Source organism: Oculina patagonica, chromosome 14, assembly GCF_052425735.1.
Source record: "Oculina patagonica isolate OP01 chromosome 14, crgOcupat, whole genome shotgun sequence".
Lineage (NCBI taxonomy): Eukaryota > Metazoa > Cnidaria > Anthozoa > Scleractinia > Oculinidae > Oculina > Oculina patagonica.
In genome coordinates, this window is record NC_135771.1 from 10,331,488 (window position 1) to 10,355,820 (window position 24,333).

At 39.8% G+C, this 24,333-nt stretch overlaps 3 protein-coding genes across 5 annotated transcripts in view; all 3 read right to left on the minus strand.

Annotated features, from left to right (window-relative positions):
* LOC144637684 (cytochrome P450 4F1-like) overlaps window positions 1–15,727 on the minus strand; it is a 38,555-nt gene extending 22,828 nt beyond the window's left edge. Inside the window, exons 1-13 of one of the 3 annotated variants that reach the window (XM_078496753.1) lie at window positions 15,352–15,727; window positions 13,702–13,891; window positions 12,542–12,669; window positions 10,734–10,852; window positions 10,401–10,463; window positions 10,136–10,268; window positions 9,558–9,623; window positions 6,031–6,118; window positions 5,634–5,736; window positions 4,871–5,001; window positions 2,348–2,412; window positions 938–1,020; window positions 165–230 (exon numbers count right to left, since the gene is read on the minus strand). In XM_078496753.1, coding sequence (XP_078352879.1) covers window positions 165–230; window positions 938–1,020; window positions 2,348–2,412; window positions 4,871–5,001; window positions 5,634–5,736; window positions 6,031–6,118; window positions 9,558–9,623; window positions 10,136–10,268; window positions 10,401–10,463; window positions 10,734–10,852; window positions 12,542–12,669; window positions 13,702–13,891; window positions 15,352–15,555 — 1,439 coding nt within the window. In that variant the 5' untranslated portion in view covers window positions 15,556–15,727. The remainder of the gene's footprint in view (window positions 1–164; window positions 231–937; window positions 1,021–2,347; window positions 2,413–4,870; window positions 5,002–5,633; window positions 5,737–6,030; window positions 6,119–9,557; window positions 9,624–10,135; window positions 10,269–10,400; window positions 10,464–10,733; window positions 10,853–12,541; window positions 12,670–13,701; window positions 13,892–15,351) is intronic. The other 2 variants (XM_078496754.1, XM_078496755.1) reach the window with 2 other exon arrangements.
* Window positions 15,728–19,536: 3,809 nt separating this feature from the next.
* On the minus strand, window positions 19,537–20,055 carry LOC144639122 (dynein light chain Tctex-type 5-B-like). Its single transcript, XM_078498372.1, has one exon. The coding sequence runs from the start codon at window positions 20,053–20,055 to the stop codon at window positions 19,537–19,539; it is 519 nt and encodes a 172-aa protein (XP_078354498.1).
* Window positions 20,056–21,075: 1,020 nt separating this feature from the next.
* LOC144637687 (uncharacterized) lies at window positions 21,076–24,309 on the minus strand. Its single transcript, XM_078496758.1, has 2 exons — window positions 24,170–24,309; window positions 21,076–23,013 (listed from the first exon to the last, which is right to left on the minus strand). Exon 2 carries the CDS (start codon window positions 22,990–22,992, stop codon window positions 22,189–22,191), a length of 804 nt encoding a protein of 267 aa, XP_078352884.1. The 5' UTR covers window positions 22,993–23,013; window positions 24,170–24,309; the 3' UTR covers window positions 21,076–22,188.
* Window positions 24,310–24,333: the final 24 nt, after the last annotated feature.

A 24,333-nucleotide genomic window follows, 5' to 3' on the forward strand; every position in this document is an offset into this window, starting at 1 on the left:
TTAATTCGACAAATGTTCATTTAGACACTATCTGCAGCCATTTGCGAGCCTTTTGAGTTGTTTTTGCAATGGAGGATGCCTTTACAGTGTTCCTCATTTGTCAAATAAGTCTGTCTTTCTGGAAACAATAAAGCTCTTTTACTTACTAACAACACATGACTTACTTGCGAAGGATCATTGCCAAGGAAAGCTTTACTTCTCCCAACGCAAAGCTTTGTCCAATGCAGTTCCTGTACGAGGTAGAGATAAATACTGTATTCACAATATCATTCGTATAGAGCAGGTTTCAATTGAGAGTCGTAAATCAAAACCAGCCAATCACAAAGGACACAGACAATCCTGTAAACCAAGCAAAACTCGAAGCAAACTCATGCAGTCGGCAGGAAGCGTGTGAAAACGTGTTTGAAAACTTCTGATTGGCTGAGAAAGTCGTGCCAATCTCTAGTAATGCAAAACCAATGCAAACGCGAATTACTTTCGACACTTAAGTGAAAACCGCTCTATGTTAAGTTAATTAAGTGAAGTTTAAATATATAAGCAGGACGCTAAAAAAAGCTGCATGCTGTGAAAGACCATCCATAAACCACAACGGTAACCGAATGCGCTTCTATTGGCTGTTGCGAAATCTAAAGCAAAAAGCCAAATCTGGCCAATCAAAACAAACGCTCACAACATAATGACCCAATCAAAATCCTTCTATTCTGAAAGCCCGCTACAAATGCGTCTGAATCTGATTGGCTGTTGAAAACTTAAGCTTGTTCGTTTCACCACAATCTTCGGCGCACGCGCACAATCAATCACCAGGATTTCCTGGTTCCGGCTTTGGATCAGGCCACTGAGTTTCCCGACCGCTGGTCAAGGGGAACGCAGGCTCTGGGAATGAGATTGTCGCTGTGTGGTCGTCAGTACAGACCCGTATTCAAACCTTGCTATTTACCTTGGACCAGCTGAAAACGGGATAAAGGCATACGGTGACATGTCTTTGCTGTTTTCAGGTGTGAACCGTAAAGGATCAAACGTCTGTATAAAAGACATGAAAATTTAAGATAAAACATAACAATATAATACCAGTTAAACGGCCGTAATCAGGGAAAATCACGTGAATTTTGAATATTGCACAACTGTGGCTCAAAGGTGAGGGCGCAGTAAACAATATTACAGAAATATAAAATGTGATATTTTTCGACTTTGTTATCCTGCGTGGTAGAAAGATCAAAAACTTCAATAGAATGGAATAGAATATAAAATTTGAATCAATTTTTTTGGGTCGGGTAACAGCTCTTGCTCTTGTCACATGAATGGCTCGCTTCCCTTCGAGAGAACAATAGAACAAACAACAGGAACAATGCCCCTAGTCCCCAGAACAATAGCAACTGCTACACTAGAGGACCAAAAGAATTACAGTTGAATCCCGATAACTCGAACCCTCAGTAACTCGAACTCCCGCTAACTCTAACTCCCGCTAACTCCCTTCAGGCCATTTTCTTATTAATTTTACCCTCGATAACTCGAACTCCCGATATCTCGAACCTTTTACGATTTCCCTTGAAGGTTCGAGTTATCGGGATTCGACTGTACAAGATGACCATCGATTATGTCGCACTAACGCACGGATTAGTAGCGCGAGCTCCAACAAACTTTCACTAACTCTGATGAAGGTGAACAGATGTCACCGAAAATTTAAAAAGAAAAAGATCGGCTTAAAAATCTTCTTTAAATGTCTTCTATCGATCGCACTACTGGTTCCAGTATTTTCAGTAACATCGATTAGAGGTTTGATTACAATTTAGACCAGTTTGTAAATAAAATGTTTTCCAGCCCCTTTATAAACATCAGGAATAAAAACTTTATAAATAGTAAATTATTCTGCACTGAAACAATGATCGCATCGCAATAAGTTGGATTAAGATTGGGGATAACATTCGGCGACGCAACAAGAGTCGCAGCGCAAGCTAAGTACAATATGGGTGGGTGGTTGGGTAAGGTTGTACCAGCCATAATACCTTCAAACGAAATGAACACCCACAACAGACTTCCAAAGAAATTCTACAAACAACTAGCTAATTACTTATCGCACTTGGTATATTTCCTTCGCCGCTGCACTTGAACAATGTCAATTTATTCATACTCTGTGCCACTTATATGCAATGTCGATAATTTATGCAGTGCGAATAGCGTAAGTTTTGAACTTGAAATAAATAACGGACGCTCCTTCAAATCGACGGAATGCATACCATAATGGTTTACTAATATAAAGTAGAATACCACCCAAGAGATTAAAATAAACCAAAAAAGGTTTAGATTTGTTAAGATTTGGGAAGATTAAGGTGGATTGCAAAATACGAACCTCTGGGTCCTTCCAGACGTGCGGGTTATGATGTAAAGCGTACACATTCGTCATCACCCATGATCCTGTAAAAGAGAAAAGCTATCTTATATGTAGCTCCCTGTTTTCACAATGGAAGGAGTACGAAAAGTTTTTAGTCGGTAAAAAATGTTCTGCAACGATGCCTTTTGTGACAATGTGGTGCAAAAAAGATAGATAATGATATGCAATCTTCACTATACGTCCCTAGCAAATCAACAACTTGCAAAGGAAAATCGCGTAACCTTCTCGGGAGGTACTCTCTAAAACGGATCCGCCCAAAAGGGCTACCTTTCTCAAGCTTGAGGTTTATATAAGGATAGGCATTTCACGAGTCATTTAGCCCGAGAATAAAACTCAGCCAATCATTTTACTTAATTTAAAAATACCGTTTTAATGATAAGCGGACGTCGCAGTAGCATAGTGATACACATATTATTAGCGATTTTGCCCATTTTATAATGAAAATCAGGAATCAAATTTCCCAGTTCGATGCAAAGACGTCTCTTTCGTATGGCTCTGTAAAAAGGCCTTGTTTTGTTCGTTTCTTGTCTTCGTAATACATTTAGTTCCCGGTGGGGCACTCCCATATATGGGCTATACAGGGATATGCCGCGGGATAGGGTATGGTTTTTGAGGTTCTCGGTCCTTAAATAAGGTATCATTTTTTCGACGTTTTTGCTTGTTTACAAGCTAAAATGGTAGAATAGGGGTTATGTGGACAAAATTTGGAACCACATATTTGTAAACTCTCAAGGGACTTTTTTAATTTCTCAAGGGACTGTTTTAATTTCTTAAGGGATTACTTTCCGCTGTGGGTGATCACTTGCGGTCTCGTGGAAAAAACGTGACTTGTCACATTTACAAACGTTATATAACAATTTTAAAAGTGACATGTCAGCTTTCTTATCTCAACGCACGTGTGTCTGAAAGGCGATCTATAAAAAGCGTCGCACAAACAATGGATAGCATAACTAAAACACAAATAAATAATCACTAGCACTTTCATCGTTTAAAAATTACAAACGTCAAAAATAAACCATACCAAAAAACTCGCTCTTTTCAAAGATATTATTGAAGTTAAAACAAATGCAAGAGATGGGGGCTTCTTTTAGCTTAGGAGCGGTTAAAATTTAGGCCAAACTTGGTCGCTACATGCAAGCGCCTTTCTATTTCGTCATCAGCCTAGGTCGTTAGGGACGTGACCTCGCGTTGATAGCACTGTTGCATGAATCGGCTTTACAATATGCGATCGTACCTACGCAGTTCCAGGGACGGCGGAGCCGGGGGGGGGGGGCTTTAGCCCCCCCCCACTTTTTCCGAAAAAATAAAGACTTACTAAGAGAAGAGTCTCTTAAGCCCCCCCACTTCAAGTCACTAGTCAGCCCCCCCACCTGGAAAAATGCTCCGCCGTCCCTGAGTTCGAGTGGAATTTCAGTCAAAGACAGCAAAATTCTTTCGTATTTCATCTTCAAATATGATTCGAAAGCATTCACTGTACATATGGCTTTGGTTTAATCCTGGGTCTTGCTATCCGACCCTCGCAGAGCCTAGACAAAACGCAGCTTGAGTGTAACGATTTGTTTACGCTGCAATTATATGCGCAATGTTTTCTCCGACAGTAGTCGGAAATATCCGTATTTTTTTTTTTTTTCGTGCTTTTTCGTGGAGCAATCGTAACGATACGGCCTTGAACACATTACACAGCGGTCTACCTATAACAATTCAAATATGGCGTCGCAAAAACAAAGCGTCGAACGCATATTTTGCTGTTTCATTTGCTAATTTCGCTGCCGTAGTCGACTGCCTCGAAAGGTCCTTGCAATTTTAAAGTATAGAATTGTTAGATCTCGCTGAAATTTGCACTGTTCATTTGTGTAATGTTAAGGAATATGTATAAATACCCGGCGCAGACGAGCCAAAATGGACAAAATTATATGGCTGCATTTCCTCCGCGAAGATAGGAAATTGTTAAACTAAACTACAAAGAAACTGTAATGATAAGTTCGAAGAACAATGCACAGGATATACCTTTGACTCATACTTCATGCAAAAACGTCGATACATGTATCTCGAAGAGACTTTGATTGCTCCTTTTGGCATTGTGTTCCCGGTGTGATCCTTAGATAGGGAACCTAAATTCTATCAGCTAAAATAAACGCTCAGCTAACGAAAAATAAAAGTTAAAATTTATTTTATTTTTTATAATTTTTTTGTGTTGGGGGCACCGAACCCCCCCCCCCCCCCCATGAATAGGGTGTCATTTTTCGGTCTTGGGCCAAAAGGGTATCAATTTTCACTTTCTTTATCCTTAAATAGGGTCAGGGTTTAAGAACTTTCGCGGCACACCCCTATCCGAAATTTATGGGAGTACTCCCCCCCCCCCCCCCCCTCCCAGGGATAAAGTTCAGTTCTGGCCCTCTCTCTGTCACGCAACGCTACGTACGTAATGTGACAGAGAAATTGCGGTTTCTTTTATCCAACTTCTCAGTATACAGACAGTACCTTCTGGCAGAAGATGACCGTCAATTTCATACGTCTTGTCTAACGTGCGACTGATCACAGGGACTGGCGCAAAGATTCTGGTTGTCTCTTTGACACACATGTGAAGGTACTTCAACCTTCCGAGCTCCTTCCTGCGAAAACAAGACAGCGCGTCTAACTAAGGACTATTAGGGTGGGAGGGAGCAGGGGGGCGTCGCGATAGATGTTAACTTTGAAGTGTTGGTTAAACCCTGGTGTGTGACCATTCAAATGAAAGTTATCGTTGAGCAGTACTTTCACGTAGCACTGTTTATTATGTTGTAATATGCTTCTGGTTGTATAAGTATTTAAGTCTTTGAAGCTTTAACTTAGAAGTTGGAACCACCCTAGCATATGACCATTCAATTGAAAGCTATTGAGCAGTACTTTCATGTGGTACTGTTTATTATGCTGTACAAGGTGGCTCTAGCTTATAGCCTGTGGACGAAATCTCAATGTGTGACCATTCAAATGAAAGCTTTTGAGCAGAACTGCCATGTGGAACTGTTTGTTATGCTGTACAAGTTGATTCTAAATTTAAGTCTGTGGACGAAATCCCAGTGTGGGACTATTCAAATGAAAGCTATTGAGCAGTACTATCATGTGGTACCGTTTATTATGCTGTACAAGGTAGTTCTAACTAAGTCTGAGGTGGAATCCCTAGTGTGACCATTTACGTGAAAGCTACTGAGCAGTACTTTCGTTTGGTACTGTAAAAACAGTACTCTTTTTACTAACTATTTACCATTCTAACTCCTCTTTGTGTCCAAACACTTCATCAACCTCTTGTCGACATTTCTCTTGATGCTCTGGAAACCTCGCCAAGTTGTATAACGTCCAGGCAATAACTGAAAAACGTAAGAACAAACAAACACAGCTCAACATTTCACAGTGACAATAGCCTTATAGGCTTAAGGCTGATTTCACAAGCTTCGTGAGATTTTTAGAAAAAGCGACGGCCGGAAATGCGTCTGCTCTCGCAGGCTACTGGTTTTCCTGCCTTTTGAAAAACCACCATTTCCAAATTCCAATTCGATCTGGATAGAGGACCTGCATGAAAACCGGCAAGAGCTGATGTTGCTTCCTCTCTAAATATAGTAATTTATTTATTTTTTTGATTTTTTAAATTATGTCAAACATACCACTAGCCGTTGTGTCGTGCCCTGCAAACATAAAAGTCATAGCTTCCCCAACAATTTCTTCGTCGGTAAGGCCGTTTCCATCTTCATCCTGAATCAAACATGAATTGCTTTACTCAGGCAAATAAGTAAACTTTGCTTACAAGTAAAGGAAAATAAATAGCCAAAACAGATTTCGGTTTGTCCTTGTAACGAGCCATTACATTTTTGTTTGACAACAGAACTTAAAATCCGGAGCCATCTGACAATTTAGAATATAATATAAAGAAGGCAAGGCCGAGAAGCTTAATCATTGTAAAAACCAAGTTTTGGTTTATTACAAGAAAATTTGATTTAATAATATTTCGGCTCTATTACAAGAGGAAACTTAAATATCTAAGGCGTGTAGATGTTACGTAATACAGTATAGAAATATTGGTAATCAGATAAATAGTTCTAACTCTCTGGAGGCTTTGAGTCCTTCATTAATGCTAGGCTTAAGATTCTTGATATGAAAGGCTTCCAGGAACGCTAATTGTGACCAATTGTAATTATAGTCAATTACCTCAAAGTTGTCGTAAACTGCGTTACAAATATGATCTGCTACGAATATATCTAAATTGCGCGGACGGGTCGTCACAAAGTGCGAGGCAGCGAGGCGGGCGAGCCATTCCGTTCAGCCTAAATAGCACATCAGGTAACCTAAATGGCACTCCGGTTAGCCTAAATAGCACTTCGGTTAGCCTACAGTTAACTTCGGTAGCTTGCAGTTTAATAGCCTTTTTATTGGGAGTAGGGATTTCCGCCTCGCACGCCTCGCTGCGTTGCCTCGCATGCCTCGGACGCCGTATTCGTACGACTCTGCGCGGACTTGGTAACTTGCATTCACTACTTTTAATTACAGAGTTCGAGTAACAATTCACACAGGGCTACATGAAGGTGGTCATAGCTAAGGCTGGACGCTTACGAGAATGGTCGCACGAAGAGCTTTGACTGCATAACGAATTCCTTTATGGCTCCCGGGGGGGGGGGGACTCGCATATGAAAGTGACGGGGATGTTCGTCGTCTCGCTTTGGGTTGTAAATTTCGGATTTTTGGTCTCGCTTAGGGACCATTCATTTTTTAGAGGGGGGGGGGGGAGGGCCGGAGGAATCTTGGGGGGGTCACTAATTTTTTACAGTGGCAAAAGGGGAGGGTCATCGTTATTTTCGTTTTTGAAAAGGGGGGGTCGCGTAGAAAAACACTGCATTTTAATCCAGATCAAAATCTTTTATTTTCAATAAATATTAAGTGATATAAAATGTGACAGGCCAAGCACGACTCCCACCGGTTGCTAAATGTTAGCCTTCAGTCTGTTAACGGAGGATTTGATTAACGCTCTCTAGAGCCGTTTCAGTGATGATCTTTATGCCATTGTGTTAGCTAGCTCTGTGGCATATTTCGTTAGGTTTATCGGCTCATGTTTGTTGAAAGATTCTTAAAAGCCTTTAAAGGAATGTTGTAGTCTATATTGTGTATCGGATCAGTGGATTTCTAACTGTCAACTCGTATTCTGAAGTGGCGGTTAGTTTGTAGGATAACGTTTCGTTACCACAGTTGTGAGGAACTATAAAGATCCGAGTCTTTTGAAGGCTACTGCACAAGGACCGCGGAGAGGGAGGGGCTAGGGGGGCTTTAGCCCCCCCCCCCCCCACTTTTTTACAGTACAAAAAAATTACAATGGACAAGAAAAGAAACAAAGAATTACTAAAAACATTTGGTTTTTGGACACCGCGTTGTTGATTTAGTTTGTAAAGGACAAAAGTAACAGCAGTTACTATTATCAAAATAGACTCGCCTCCAACATAGATACATAAAGAACAAGTAAACGAGGACTATTGTCTCAAAAGGTTTCAGTTATAATCAAGTAATCTTATGACACTGCAGGATCAGGATGTCCTTTATATTACTATAAACTGGCTCTTTAAGGAAGAGCGAACTTCTCATGAAAAAGGCTTGTTTCATCATTGGTCAGTTTCGATCCGAACAAATGGCTTTGGTTTATAAGACGATACGGTATATTTTCGAAGTCAGCTGCTAAAGGTTATTCATTTTGTAAAAATGAAATGAAATTGTGCTTTCTGGTAACATCTCAGTTACCAGTACTCTAACACGGTGAGAAAAGTTCGTGTCTTGAGTAGTTTTATCGAAAGTTTTGTGAAGCACCTTTTCTTTATTGCGACATTTCGTCAGTTTTTAACACAACATTTTAAGTGCTGAACGTTTAATTTTTAATTTTAAATGCATTTTCTGGGATCTAAGAGAAATTGAAATCCAAATTTCCCGGGGGAGCATGCCCCCGGACCCCCCTAGCTGACTCACCCTTGCGTTTTCACGTTTTAGCCCCCCCCCCCCCCCCCCCCCCCCACTCAAATTCTTCCTGCGCGGTCCCTGCTGCAGTCTCTAAACATTGAGAGCGATGGTTTCTTTGAGTTGTTTTTAAGCTCCCCTTAGTTTGAGTGGTTGTGATTTGCGCTCTGGGAGCTATAAAAGACATAATTTACCTCCATTATTGTTGATCTGTTTTATTGCGTTACTTGCATCCACCAAGTAAATTCTATGGCAGTTTGATTACTGCGTTTGAAGTCTCTAGTATGCCGCAACAATCTCTTCTGGAAAATTTTTTATCTAAAGCAAGACTCGAGTTTCGGTCCTTCAGTGGACCTCATCAGTTGCTCCTATGTCAAAGTCTCATCGAATGATTTGAAATCAATCGATTTGCCGTTTTTGTACTTGTCTGCAGGATTGAAAATTCTGGATTTTAATTGGCTCACGTAAATGGACCAATTGTGTTAATGTAGTTTTGATCCGTGCTTAAGTGTGTTTGTTTAGAAGGCTATTTTTTGCATTTTTGACCGTTAAAGGTCACTTCTGATGCTAAAGAGTGGTTCTTTCTTAGCCGTGCGAGAGTAGTATTCCACATAATGAAGAAGGGCTTCAATTCGTGTATATTGCACGGCGTGCGTTTGACTGTAGCATAGATTTTTTTGCGATCAAAGATAATCTTGTGCAACACAGCGGAATGGAGCTCTGTCAAAAAAAGAGGTTTGATGTGAATTTTTTTTGAGGTGCATGTGTGTGTACTGTGTGTGAGTGTGTGTGGGGGAGGGGGGGTCGCAAAATTTAATATTGCACTTTAGGGGAGGGCCTTCCTTTTTTTACTCTACTACAGGGGGAGGGCCAAAAAGTTTCAACTGAATACACACAGGGATTCCTCCGGCCCTCCCCCCCTTCTAAAAAATGAATGGTCCCTTAGGGTGTTCCGGGCAAAACGCCAATATTTTTAGCCATAATGGTCTCATTTAGGGTTACACACGAAGAAATATACAAATATAATTTCTATTCTTAGTTTTTTGGTATCTTTTAGGGGTCAAGAAAAGCTTGAGCCACACCCAGATTGGTCTCTTTTAGGGGTTCTTTTCAAAATTTTCCGACGAGCATCCCCGTCCGTTTCACATAGGAGTCCCTCCCCCCGGGTTATGGCAAAACTAGCAAGGTTAGCCTTTCCTACCTTAGCCTCTAGCAGGATGTCAACAAAGTCCAAATATTTCCTTTTCCTGAGTTTTTCCTTCTCTGCCTGATGTACAAGCAAAGAAAATTCAAAGGCCATCCCAATAAAATGCTTCGATTCCCATCGCCCCGTCCCTTGTGATGGTGGGTCGGTCGGTCGGGCAAAAAAGAAAGAATGAACACTTGAAGAAGGGTTTGGGTTCCAGAGAAGGCCGGGCTGCTATGTAAGAAAGTCTGATTACAAAGTCAACTCATAAACGTGGTCTTTTCGTCCGTTATTCCTTATCAAATGTCTGTAAATAGTCTTTAATAACGTAGTATCGATGTTTTTTAAAGACAAAGACATCACATCATACGAATTGTTGTTAATAAAACAAGATCGCGTGCTTGTAAATTGAAGTACTTGCTTCTTTGACTAGTGAATCTGGCATTTTTTTTTTTTTACTTTTCGAAAAAAATGAGTCGGTCGGGCGATGGGAAACGAAACATTTTATTGGGATGGCCAAATAAGCCAATGGAACATCAACAAACCGCCGAGGTCTGCAGAGATTGTCTGCTGCTTATTTAAGTTATACTTACGTTGTCTTGAAGTGCTTTTCTTCTGGCTTTAATTATTCCATCTGCTTTAGCGTGAGCAATATCGCAGTTCTTGTAAAATTTCCTTCCTTCAGGCGTCCATTTATAGACATAGTCGTTGTGAAGAAGGGGATTTCTAAAAAAAAAAGTTAAAATTAACCCAGCAAAATATTAAAATATGTTGAGATACTAGCGGGGGCAAACTTTATCACAGAAAAAAATGGCCGTGGTGGGAACTGTAACAATCAATAAGAACAACATTTCTTACATCAGTCTGGTCAGAATCTGGTTCGAGGCTTCGTAAACTGCAATTATGTAAGGATCCTTCTTTCTAAAAAAGAAAATAAAACGGAAAATTTAGACTGACATGTAATATGTATGTTAATTCTATCTCCCTTTATAGTAGTTTTATACTTTATTGGTTTTCGATTTATGTTACCACTCAAATTAAACAACGACCTTGGACAGTTATGCTATCTTAATTTAAATGGCAAAAAGTGTCCTGATTGCCATCACTAGTCTTAAAGTTATTTTGTTGCTCACAGGGATACCAACAGCGCTAAAATTAACTGTAACTTGCAACTTGTTTTGTAGTACTCACTCCTGAGTCTGACAGTTGCTTCTGTAGCTAAGAGCACACTTGAGAACGGAGTCCAACGTCATCAGGCTCACGTGATGGAACAACTCCACCTCACCACTCCCCTGCGAGGACCACTTTTCCTGATCATCAAAGAGCACGTTAGCACATTTAAAGTTACTCTGACGATGTAATTGGTAAAACTGTTAACGCTGTTAGTTCTAGAAATATTTGTTAAATTTTGTGCTTTTACCGGAGTCTTTAGCATTCTATAATAATACATAATATTTTTTGTTGGGAGATAAAGGTAAAGAAAAATTAAAAAGAAAAAAAAAAAAAAAATTACATCTAGTCCGGTGATACATGCTAAAGAATGTCAAGTGTAAACCTGTTATCCGTTTATCTGTGAACAGAGTAACATCCCAATGACGTCAAAGTTCGTTGCCATGACAATAGTAAAGGGGTTCGAAGATGTTTCATTCATTTTTCTTTTGCAAAATTCAACAAAAGAACATTTTTGTAATTTTCTTAGAAAATTATTCAAGTGGGGTTTGCAGCTACGTTAAATTTATGCAAAAATAAGGTGGCTCTTCTCATTATCGTTTTCTTTCTTCGATTAGATAAAAATAAACAAAAAGAAGAACTTTCACCGCCAATAGTTTTTAAGTTATTAGTCTCAAAATCTTAAAATAGTACAAGTCCTGGTGTTATATTCGCAACGCATTTTGACACCACAGAGACCTCAATACAACCATACATATTTGGGATAAAAGTTATTTGTCAACATTATTGATGGAACTGCGATAAAATGTCAAACGGAAAGGTTTAAACTGCTACAAGCCACCTTAAAGAAGCTGTAAAATAGAGTTTCGAGGAGGCAAGCGTGGCCGAGTGGTTTGGGGCGCTGGTGTTGTAATCCGGGGGTCCCCGGTTCAGGACCTGCCCTTGCCACTAGCTGGATTTGTTTCTCGGTTGTCCCGAGTTCAAATCCTCGACCACGCTTTGTATATAGCCAACTGGTCTGCCTCCTGCCAGTTGGGATTTTTCATCTTGTTATGTTCATTTAAAAATATTTGTTTCCTCTGTTTCAGTGGCATGCCTGTAAACTAGCTATCTCGTTGAGATATGAAGCTAAGTGCATGTCCACTATAAACACCATTTATTATTAAGCAATTATTGGATGAGGTTGAGCATGATATCGTGAATTATCAAAACCGAGGTCTGTGTTATCTGCCGAAGCCGAAGGCGAGGGACACAGAACGAGTTTTGATAATTCACAATATCATGCGAAAACCGAATTCAATAATTGTTTTATTATACGTTTTCAAACAATTTGCCATCGCTTTCTCTAGCGCCGGCGTAAAACTTCGTCAGAACATTGGCCAAAGCGGTTTTATCTTGTGGTTCCTCCAGGTTCTTCTCCCTCAAATAATCATTCAGAATTTTTACACTTGTTTTTGTTGTTCTCTTGTGTTTTTAGAATCTTTATTCTTGATCAAAACTTTCAATTTCTCTTTGGAAACGGAGGCGAATCGCTCAGCCATATTTTTAAAAGTTTGACAGCACGTCGCGGACGAGGGGCTGGAAACTAGGGGATTGAACCGAATGATAACCCAATATCTGCTGCAGATATTGGGTTATCATGTCAAGTTCACATGCTACTGTATATTGACTGAATGCTCTCGACCAATCACATGTTTCAAAGTAATTCTAATGTATAATAATTATTATTATTGGTGTTCTCAAACAATGTCAGTTCTTATGCAAACATTTTCTTTGGTTTAGGCCGCTAAGAAAAACGATCTAATATAATCGCTTTGTTACATGTTTACCAGAAGCACATTGGTAGACTCCTGAAAAACCCGTGCGTATGGCTTGAGGATCTCAAAGTGAAAGGCTGGCGTGAGAAGTCTCCTCATTCTGAACCACTTGTCTCCCTCTGAAACTACTAGACCGTCCCCTGAAAACAGACACAAAACAAGTAAATGTCAGTATTGCTTTTTTTAACAATTATCTTACATAATAGTTGTAGCTGTGGTCATCTTTCTTGAGGACATTTTTTGGAGTCAGTACAATCGCGGACGCCGTACTTGGAGAACATTGTCCTAAGTCTTGGCAATAAGGATCGAGTGCAGCGAGGGCCTTACAGAAAAGCTAAAGACCAAGGGCCGATCGATAATCTCTCAGGTAAAGGTCCCAAGCAAGCTCAGAAAAAAATCCGGCAATTTTTGGTTAAACTATGTAGCCGTGACGATTCTATTGGTTAGTTGATCGGACACATATCAAAACCTTTAGTGTGTTGTGCACGGTGAAGGTCAAAAAGCAAAAAAACAAACAAACAAACAAACAAACAGTATCCGGACTTCCTAGTCATTTCCTTCTACAGAGTCTTATAGAGCGATTTTCGATTGCCCGTCATAGAGTAGTTTTCAATTGAGTGTCGTAAAACCAAAACCAAAGTAATCATTCAAGCCAATCACATGTAGCCGACGAGTCGGCATGAAGCGCGAGAAAACGTGCGCGAGCGAGTCACGATTGGTTTTGGTTTTACTTCTGATTGGCTGAGAAAGTGGCGCGAGGGTTTTAAACCAATCACAAAGTGTAGTAATGCAAAACCAATGCAAACGCTAATTACTTTCGACACTCAAGTGTAAACCGCTCTAAAACCAAAACCAAAGTAATCACTCTGGTAACTCACACAATCCAGTGAACCAATCAAAATTCGAAGCAAATACATGTGCCCGGCACGAAACGAGGGAAAACGTGCGCGAGTGAGTCACAATTGGTTTTGGTATTACTTCTGATTGGTTGAGAACCAATCACTAAGCGTAGTAATGCAAAACCAAGCAAACGCGAGTTACTTTCGAAACTCAAGTGAAAACCGCTCCAACGTTTCGAGTACTTTTAAAAATTGCAGGGTTCGTATTAAAATCTCCCGACCTTGCATGTAGAAGTTATTAAAAGCAAGCTAGTACTTCAATGGATGACTCACCAATAAATGGCCTGACCAGGTTGTACACAAATCGTTCTTTAGGTGCATTACTTGATTGAATGACTTTAATCGTGTCCGGATGGCACAGGACCACCAGTGATTTCAGCGGACCGAACCACAGGCTGTAGCAAGTTTTGTAGTCAATGGTACACTTGAGGTGGAATTTAAGACCATCTCCGTCAAACCTCGCCTACAGACGACAAAATGGTTTATTCAGTGGTCGAATTTCCAAGATTAAAGATTCTAAGTATATATACTCGACAGTCGATAGTGACCAGGCTTCTTGGTGGGAAATGGGCCAAAGAAAAGACAGGCCGCGAACGTAAAGCCTGGTTTTCACTAGCGACGCAAGCACAAGCCCAAGCACAAGCGCGATCACGCAAAAAGCAATGCGCTTGTGCTTTTGCTTGAGTCGAAGCCGTTTTCACGGAGAGAGAAGAGAGCTGTTATCCTTGCGCTTGTGCTTGCGTCGCTAGTGAAAACCAGGCTTAAGGGCGCGTGCGAAGAGAGCCACTGAGAGAGGAAAGCAGAAAACTTTTTACAATTTCTAGACCGAAGATTTCCGAAGTTTGTTCGAGTGTTTTAAGAAGGCCATACGGACTTTTCCGAGCATTTTTCGAACTTTTCCGAAGGTCAACGAAATTTGCCGAAGATTTCCAAGAACGTTTGAGAGATGCTTCAACTTTCGGATCATTGAGCATTTTATGACGTCATCGGTAGCTTCAGGATTGTTTTTTGGTAGTAAAAGAATTCATTGTTATTCAACAAATTTTGGCCTTAAAATGTTATTTAGATATTCTTGTTGCAGTTACGCGAAAACGCGTAGAAATCTTACCTTCAAAAGGGAAATTAACATATATTTGGAGAATGTCCTTTTTTTAAAAACAACGTTTTGGATTTTTTGGAGCAATTTTCGAGCAACTTTCGAAGAAATTTCGAGCAACATTTTCGGAAATTTCGAGCATCTTTGAGAGAGCCCTACCCCACCCGACTTCCTCTTCCCCTCTCACCGACACTTTTTTTCCAATCCTCCCCCTCCTAACCCACCCCGCCCCCCTCCCCTCTCCCATCTCGCAGTGGTCGTAGTAAACTTGTACACGATGATCGCAGGCTATCGAATTTTAATGCCATTTCTGTAATGGCCTGGGGCACAGACGCCGCCGCACAGTTTTTGAAGCCGGTTTTATTCTGTCAATCAGTTTTCAAAACGTGTACTTTAGCTACAAGGCGACTACAAGGTCACGTCGTGACTAATCAATTCTCGCTAATACCGTTGCAAACGTTCGGGGCAAAGGCAATTCCGTTGCTGTTTATATCGCTTTACTTATTTAGAAATGAGACTCAGCTAGACTTAAGTCTTTTCTTTTTTACCCCTTTAAAGTGGAAGAGCTGTTGTAGCTATTGTATATAATAATATTACTGGGCTTAGGTTTCGATGCGGTTGTAGTTTTAATTTAATCCGCGTGACGATTGTGGCAACAGTAGCTACAAGCTTTGTTCCTATTCTAAAGAAATCGCTAACGATTACACCACTTCATTTTTTCTGTGAATGTTTCGTAACTGTATAGAATTTCAAGACACGGCTCGCCACTTTTTAACAAAGAAATATTAACATTTAAGAAAGGAAGCTAAAAGAAGGACAAAACTCACGTAATCCATGTGTCCTTTAAGCCAATGACCCGCAGGTCCCGGTACACCGGCCACTGATCTGGCAGCGATTCGTCTCTGTTGTACAAAGCTGATCACAAAGTTTAAAACGACCGCCACGGCAGCAGACACAAGCACAAACCACCAGAATGTATAGGAGTTTGATGCGAGAGCAAACCTCGAGACAAAATCCGCTATGGCGAGCATAATTCCCTGACACGATATGCTAATCTTGGATAGTTTAAAATCCTTCAAAACCCTTCGATCTCTAGAGTCCGTTCGATTTTGCCGGCTTCTCCGGGCCCTAAAAATTCGATTTGCTTTTAGTGATAGGTTTAACCAGCTTTCTGAAGATTTCGATAGTGCCGGTGCTCAGAATGAAATCTAAGCTAAAGTAAACTTGTTGGATTCAAATGAACTTCAGACCAATATTCTGATTGACTGTCACGCCGGGAGGTTTTGTTTGTATTGTATCAGGGCGGTTTTTGTTCGTAACACAATACCTAGACTAAATATAACTTGTACATGATCAGATTGTTTTGTTTTCCTTTGTTATTTAAATCAGAGCTTTGGGCTAGCAAATTAAAATAAAAAAAGTAATAACAATGTCAAATAATATTAATAACATGTTTCGGAAGCAATATAGGTTCAATTTCCGTCGCAACTTCTGCAAAACGCGCGGAGATTGGGCAGAACCCCCGCGCGCAATTTTGGTGGCCTCTGGGCCTCTGCGACTGTACTGAAAAATTAAGAAACTGAGTCACGTAATAACTTTATTAAATGAAAGTTCCGAGGGTTAACACATAAAAGCGTGATTAAAGAAGCTGTGAATCTCGCTTATGTACATATGTAGACCAGCCGGGCCTAACGTAATCAAACAGACAACGAAACAATAGGATTTAAATCGATACAATAAGTAAACCTTTAAAACGATTAATCGATTAGTCAAAAAATAAAAATATTGTCTAAAAGCTGCGTTTCATGTAAAGGAATTCAATAAGGTTTCGTCTGCAGAATGCAAGCTTTTACGTTTGATACTAGCCCGCGGTTAAAAGACATTCCGCGTCGCTTACAACGACAGTCCAGAGGTCATATTTGTGGCAGGCTAAAGAATACCGCTTACATATCATTAGCTAAAAGTTCTACCGTGTATGTCAATGTTTGATTTAGCAGATATTTAGTGTAACATGCGCCGTTGTCACCCAATTGGCCAGCTGAGTAATCCACTTGGGGGGTGGGGAGGGGGATGGCGAATGAGTAGGGACTGCGTCTATAGCATTGACTGCGGGGAAGCCTGTTGTACCTTTAACGGATACAAGGTAGCTTGTTTTGATACCACTTACAGTACCAGAGTGTAAACAAATACTTTTAGACCTTCCATAGTCAAATCCTTCGTCGGCTCGAGAGCCGTCTAAGGGACGGACCATTATTTTTTTGGAGGGGAGGGGGATGAAAAATATTGAAAAAAATTGTTTGCAGGGCCTGGAAAGACAAAATAAATTGTTTGCAAACACGATATGTATAACAAAAAATAGTAAGAATTTCGAAAAAAAAATGTTTGCAGAGGAAAATTTTTCATCCCCCCCCCCCTCCAAGAAAATAATGGTCCGTCCCTTAAGGCTGTTTTTTACTGAGCACACTGCCAATGCTGTCCTCACTAAGAATAAACATAACTGCATGCATAAGCACAAGACGAACAAATAATTTTGTTATTTTACGCTTATGCTTATGCCCCGGCGAGGTCAGCATAAAAAATGAGCAGCTCATTTTTCTTATGCCTGTGCTTGTAACTAGTGAAAACTAGCGTTTAGTTTTGAAATTTAGCGTTCGAGTTACAACCAATCAGAATCCCCATACCGATCTCTATCAGTCAGTATAGAACTTTTTGTGTTCTTTAAAGAAAATCCTGGACATTTTTCAAACAATCTTGAACTTCCGGGGACATCCAATGATATTGTTATATAAAACTCTCTGATCACCACTTTAAGGGCGAGAAGGGCTGAAAGGCCGAAAATATTTGTACATTCCTGAATCCAGCCTTTTTATTCCGGCCTCGAGCCACCATAGTTAGATATCTGAAGAAATTCACGCGACGACCACTTTATTGAAGTCCTGAATTTCAATATTGGTTTGACCCGTGAATATACAAAAAATAAGGCTGTTGGGAATGGAGAACGTTATATTTTAGTTCGTTACTGACGTAAACTAGTAGTAATCAGAGATTAGGGGAGTGCGTTCGACGTATCTGTAAGGTAAGGTAAGCAGGCAGTGGCAAAAAACCGACATGGTCGGCCTACTAGTAGTATGCCTTATGTCAAACTAGTCAAAGTTAGTTTCCATGCTTATACCTCACTAAACGCGAGGAGGATAAGTGTGAGAAAGATTGTGCGAAGAGCCAAAATGAATGAAATATTATTTACACAAAAATAATTATTTATTTCACTTGACCTGTTATCGTTTGGCACTAACGAGATTTAAACTTCCACAAACTTCGAATTCTGGAAATAGTTTTACTTTGATTTAAAATTCCACAAAGTACTTAAAAATACAGACAATTCACACAGTAATCCACTACACGCATATAACATTCACACAACGATTTCCTCGTCAAAACGTCTAGTGTTTCTAGGAAGAACGGTATATCACAAATTCAAAGAAGTGATAAAACAATTTCGATCCGTATTATACCCACTCTCGATGCATTCAATTCTAACAATTTGTAGTTTTGATCAACATATAATTGGAGGAAAATACGCTGGTTTACCTACGAACGAACTCCGTACGAAACTACGCATCGACTTACTCGATTTTCACTCTTTTTATGACGTTCGGTGGCTGAAGACAACTCTGCTACCTTGGATGATAACCTTCTAATGTTCTCCATGACATTTTTGCCAAAATTACAATTTTGGAAACACCTTTTTAACCCTTTTTTTCAAGCAAAATAATGTTTCTAAGCTCCGTTTGGGACGCCATCTTGTTTTGCATAAAATCGAGGCCATCTGTGGCAACCAGTTTCCCGGCCGAGATTTGCCCCTGCAAAAATCAATCGGGGCGGCCAATCTGGAGTCCATACATCTGCGCGCGCATTACGGCTCTATTCATTCCGCATAACAGTACACAGGCATAGCAACCCAAAAGACACAGGACGCAAAAACAAAATTAGGCTTGCGCTCTCCTTCGTCGAACGCAAAAAGTCTCAAGTTACAGTGGAACCTCGATATAACGAAGGGCTGGGCCGTAGCCAGACAAAAAACCGAGGCAATATCAGAAAAAAAACACTTCTTTCGTGCATATTTACTCTCATACTGGTTAGTAATGCATAGCCTCTTACAAAAACATGAAAAAATAAATTCAAGGGTTTTACCGAGGCAAGTGCCTTGCTACTAGCTTCAACCCTGAAGAGATGAAGAGCCAAAGGACTGGCAAAAAATGTTCGCTATATCGAGGTTCTTTTCCATATGTTTACTATTCACACTGCATACACTAAAGCAACGCATATAAGATTAGTGCACATGAATAAATTATCACTTTGGCTCAACTGCCGTACGGTGCGGGGATCGTAAAGGTACGGGACGATTGGTGCTTGCCGGGAGGCCCCGGGGATTCAATGCTAGTTTTTTTGTCTTCCCCACCCTTCCACCCTTTAGACCGTTGTCGGATCTTCAAATTTATCCCCAATCTTATTGCGGTGTGACAATGGATGCAGTGTGGAATAGTTTACTATTTCTGGGCGAAGAATGTCGTTCGTTATACCGAGGACTTCGTTATATAGAGGTTCGTTTTAAAATAAAATAATTTAATATTTATAGTGCGCAAATTATACATGTAAAAAATGGTCAAATGCGCATTACAAATTTAGAAAATTGCTAAAAACTACGTTAAAAAAAAAATACTAAAAAATTACATTGTGTACCCTAAAATCTATTAAAAAGCTAAAAAAGTATATAAAAATTAGAATATATAACAAGAAAAAAAATATGAAATTAAGGTAAGTAAATATCAAGTAAAATAAAATCTAATTAAAGGCTTTTTTAAAGAGGTGTGTTTTTAACAATGATTTAAACCTATTAATATTTCTCTCGATGATCTACTGTATGGCCTTATAAAAGAAACGACCAGGACCATAAGGTTTGTTCGTTTATCCTGGTTCGTTAAACCGAGGTTCGTACACCATTTTATATGAAGCTACTCACGATAGAGGCCATAAATCGTGGCTACAGCATACAGCGAATGACTCCGATAAGTGGCCGTGGCACATCTGTCAAATCTTTCATCCAACATACAACGACTTGCGATACACATCCCTTGACTCTGTAGAGGTCCCAGATAAACCACACAGACAAACTTAAACCTGTTACATCCAAGGGCTTTCACGCTATCTTTCAATTCTTCGCTCGCCTTTACCACAAGTTCTCGGCATTTTTCGGGCTCGTATTTCACTCCGTGGAAGGTACGACTCAAAATATCTTCGGCGAGTCTTCGGGCGCCTTCGGAACTGAACGAGATGTCGGGACTCATTTTGTACGAGTTTTCCAGGTTCGGAGTCTTGTTGTAGTTGTCTTCTTCTAAGGAGAATAGAATCGATGATGGCGGGCTAGGGATTAGCGTTCGGCGACGCAAGTTTCCTGGCTTTTTCAGAACTCCGCGAAGTGGTGGTTCTGTCGACGAACTGTCTTCCATTGAAGGTGTAACAGAACTTGCCATTTTTTTCACTGAAGGAAATGCAAATTCCGTTGAGAAAAACGCGTATTTGTGCGCTAACTTCAATAAACTCTTTCAAAATACAAATAACAAGCAAATCATTCGCTAAACTGACGTAAAAACGTTTCGTTTTCTCAACTAAAAACGACGCAAAATTTACGTGACCGCGCGGTTCACTTTAGACAAAACCGTCCGAGGTTTGATGTGGTCTGTTGCTATCTTGGTGCGAATTTTAATGAGCGACTGTGTTACCCTTTCAGTTATGAGATTGAAAAATTAATTCTCCTTTCTTATGCTCCTATAATCCTTCTAGTGTCAGTTCTGAGATTTCGGTAATACATCAAAGAAAATCCCTTACGTGATGATTTTCCTTATTCTCATAAACTTTTTGCACAATAAAGTTCTGAGATCGTATAAAGAAATTAAATATTGGTCACCATTAAGAAATTTTAAAAAGCGTTATTAAAAGAGATTAAATCTACTTGGTAAACAGACATCGTTTTAAAGTTAAACAATGCCATAGAGCTTATACAACGGAGTTTGGTTTTAATTAGTTTAAGTTTATAAACCCAAGAACAAAACAGTTATAATCTTAGTAATCTTTTTTTCAAATACAATTGTTCACGGATTAAAAGGTTTGTCCTTCCGTTTGTTTACTTCATGCAAGCACAATGACCTTAGAAGTATGTTTATGTGACTATGGTGACGGATGACATGATGGCTACACCAAAACCGAGTAAACCTCCGTGACACGTTCCGTGACTGCATGCTTTAAAGTAGTCTCTTACTTTTTGACGCTATTTGGGATCGTCACGCAATCTCTCCTCTCCACTGATGTGAGACGACCCATAGCCAAAAAGCATCTAAGTAGGAGGCTAGCTTCTCAGTGAACATCCCTTTATATAAATCAGTAAAAAAAATTCCAACGCAAAGATAAAGTAAGATAATTTTTATTTTTCAACAAAAATAGAAAATGATTTTCCCTTAACTTATATTTTGGGTGGTTGGTTTTTTTTTTTTTTTTTTCCCCATAACACTTACAGACCTATCGTAAAAAATGTTGTGGTTAATCATCAGGCAATTTAAGGTCGACTGGTCAGGTGTACAGACATTTTTTTTTTTTAAATCAATTGATAAAATTACTTACATTACTTACAGAAAAAAAAAGACTACTTACAAAAAGATTACTCACACTACTTACGGGACAGTTACATTACTAAATTACTAAAAAAGAAATTATTAAAGAGATAAACTCCGTTCTTTTTAGGTGTACAGACATACCGTATTTATTCGATTAAGCGCCCAACCTCGAATATGCGCCCACCTCAGTCGAATAAGCGCCCACCCTGTAGGCAGAAAAAGTTAATAAGCGCCCAGCCTCGAATAAGCGCCCACCCCCTGAAGAGCACAAGAGGAGTACTTTGATTATTATTGAAATTGAGATTGAAATTGACTTAGTACTACTAAGAGACTTCCCCGAAGACCAAGTTTTCTTAGTATTTTACAGAAACTTTCAATGAACAGTTTTATTATTATTCATTGTATTGTTGTTAAATAAACTAACTACTTGCGAGAAATAGTGAAAATTTAACAAGCGCCCAGCCTCGAATAAGCGCCCACCTCGAATAACCGCCCACTCTCAAGGTCAAAAAATTTAATAAGCACCCAGGGCGCTTAATCGAATAAATACGGTAATATTGTTCATAGTCTTATATGATGACATTATGTGCTGCTATAAATTTCCAAAAGTAGCGATAAAATGTCATGGTTGTTAGCAAGTCCTGAAACCAGCAACCCTCCAAAAGACAAAGTATCGACCACAAACGAAACTTAATTTTATTAAGATGGTTTGGGCCGCATGTGGTACACGTTTTAACTTCCTGAAAGTAGTCACCTTCCAAAAGAAGTTAAGCATTAAAATAAGGCTGCTTAATTTGAAAATAACTTGGGTCTTTACTTTCAGAACTTTACAGTAATTTACGAGGCTTCACTTTTGATTATACTGTATGCTAGAATACTACATATTAAATCAGTGTTAAATGTATGTATGACTCATACATGTGAAAACTGTATCACATGGTTTTATAACTACTTTTGGTTCTTATTGGTATCACTGACTAAGTGCCACAAAGTCTTTCAATACAAAAGTGGAATCAAGGCTTTTCGATTCTCAGGATAGTCAGGGAATTGCTCCTTATACCACTGATGGTTATGTCTGGCACGTGGGACAAAAGTGGCACAAGAAAACAGCCACCACACTGTACCCGCTAACGACCAAGTTCCAAATGCCCAACCAAACCACTGTAACATTTCACCAAAATAATTAGGACAGGAGATTATGTTAAACAAGCATCCATGTGGAATAGAGTATCCTGTGCTGTTATTAGATCTTAGTTTGCAAAGTGTTAAGTCTGCATAGCGGTTAATAATGTATCCTGTGACAAAAACCACAATACCAATGATAAATCGTGGGTCTTTGTAGTAGCCAGGGTCATAATCAGCGGCGCTGATCCAATCAGCATTAAGGAAACTGTAAAGAAGGTTAGGAAAAAGTCCTCCAAGGGGTATACCCAATGGAGTCTTCGGATTGCTGTATTTCATGATCCAAGGGTGAATAAGTCCACGATGTATGTAATGACAAAGCCATAGGCAATAAAATGTTATGTTTGTATATTCTCTTTGAGTTCCATAGAGGAAAAATACTAATGAAAACAGAAGAACCCCTGGTGTGGCATCTGAGATAGTGTGCGCTATTCTTTGATGGACCATAGGGCCACATGACTGGTTGGATTTTTGATGTCGGCCGTAAGGTGCAGGCTTTGTAGACTGAGATACGAAAGTTACAACTGCTAACAGGAAACCAAATGCACAGAGACCATAGTGGACCCAGAAGTGGACTTTGTCATGTTCAAAGGCTGTCCACGGCAAGGGACTCGGCATTGTTTTAACCAATGGATACACCTTTAAATAAATTATAATTATAATATTCAAACAGGTAAACACAAACGATATTATTTCCCGACGTTTTGGCGACATCTTGACGCCATTATCAAGGGTAAATTGAGAAAAAATAATTAAATGCGAGGTTCAAAGAGATAAACATTTGCATAATGGTGGTGGCTATACAAATATTTTAGCATGCGTGATGACGTGCTTTTGTGGCCATCCACGCGGGCATGCAAATGCCCGCGCGTGTAGCCAACGTAGCTCCCTTATCAACGTATCCCTCCCTCCCTACACGAGCGGGCATTTGCATGCCCGCGTGGATGGCCACAAAAGCACGTCATCTTCTGTACGCAAGCACTACATGTATGACAACGACCACGCGGGTGCTGTCCCTGAGGACCTCCTCAGTTGTTTCAAAGTGCTAAAGAAATGCAAGAACAAATTTGACTGTCTTGTCAACGAGATGCTTTACATCAAGCAATTAACACCGAGTCTGAACGTGCAAACGGATTCAATCCATGCTAAAGTATTTGTATAGCCACCACCATTATGCAAATGTTTATCTCTTTGAACCTTGCATTTAATTATTTTTTCTCAATTTACCCTTGATAATGGCGTCAAGATGTCGCCAAAACGTCGGGAAATAATATCGTTTGTGTTTACCTGTTTGTGTATAGCTAAATCACTGTTAATACGAATTATAATATTATCAAGAAAATTTTGTCAGTGAAGTATTGCAGTATATTTTCAAGGTTAGCCTTAGCTAGGTTAAGAACCATATTTAGGCTGCAGTTAGTTTTTGGTTTGGTTTTAGTTAGTTTGCAGTCTGGATTTTTCCTTTATCGTCCATCCACCCCCCATCCAGCAACCCCCTCCCCCCCCCCCCCTGCCCGCCCCCGCCATCCCCTAAATGTCACCAACAAGGGGCCGGGTGAGCTGTATGACCTCTACTCCTAGAATAAAAAAGTTACGGGAGGCTCTTTATGGAGCTGTACTGTGTTTTCAAATAACAACCAGAAAAGATACCAAGATGATAGATCAGCACTTCTATAAAACTGCAGCAACAGTTTATAAAATACGGAGAGAAGTGTATAGATTTCCGCTGCGCTGTAAGTTTGCCCGGAAAAGACCGAAATGGCAAAAAGTAAGGGCAAAACAAGCCAGAACTAACCTGTAACGTTTCTGCCACGAGCACAAGTTCAGATTTCACGACAACTTAGTCGCTCAGCAGAGCATAATTTTGAAGAATTCAATGATAAAATCTCTAACTGCGAAACTTCCCTTTTCCCTTTTCGCTGAAAATATGTGCCTGCGAACAAAGTCAGCGGTCGGTCA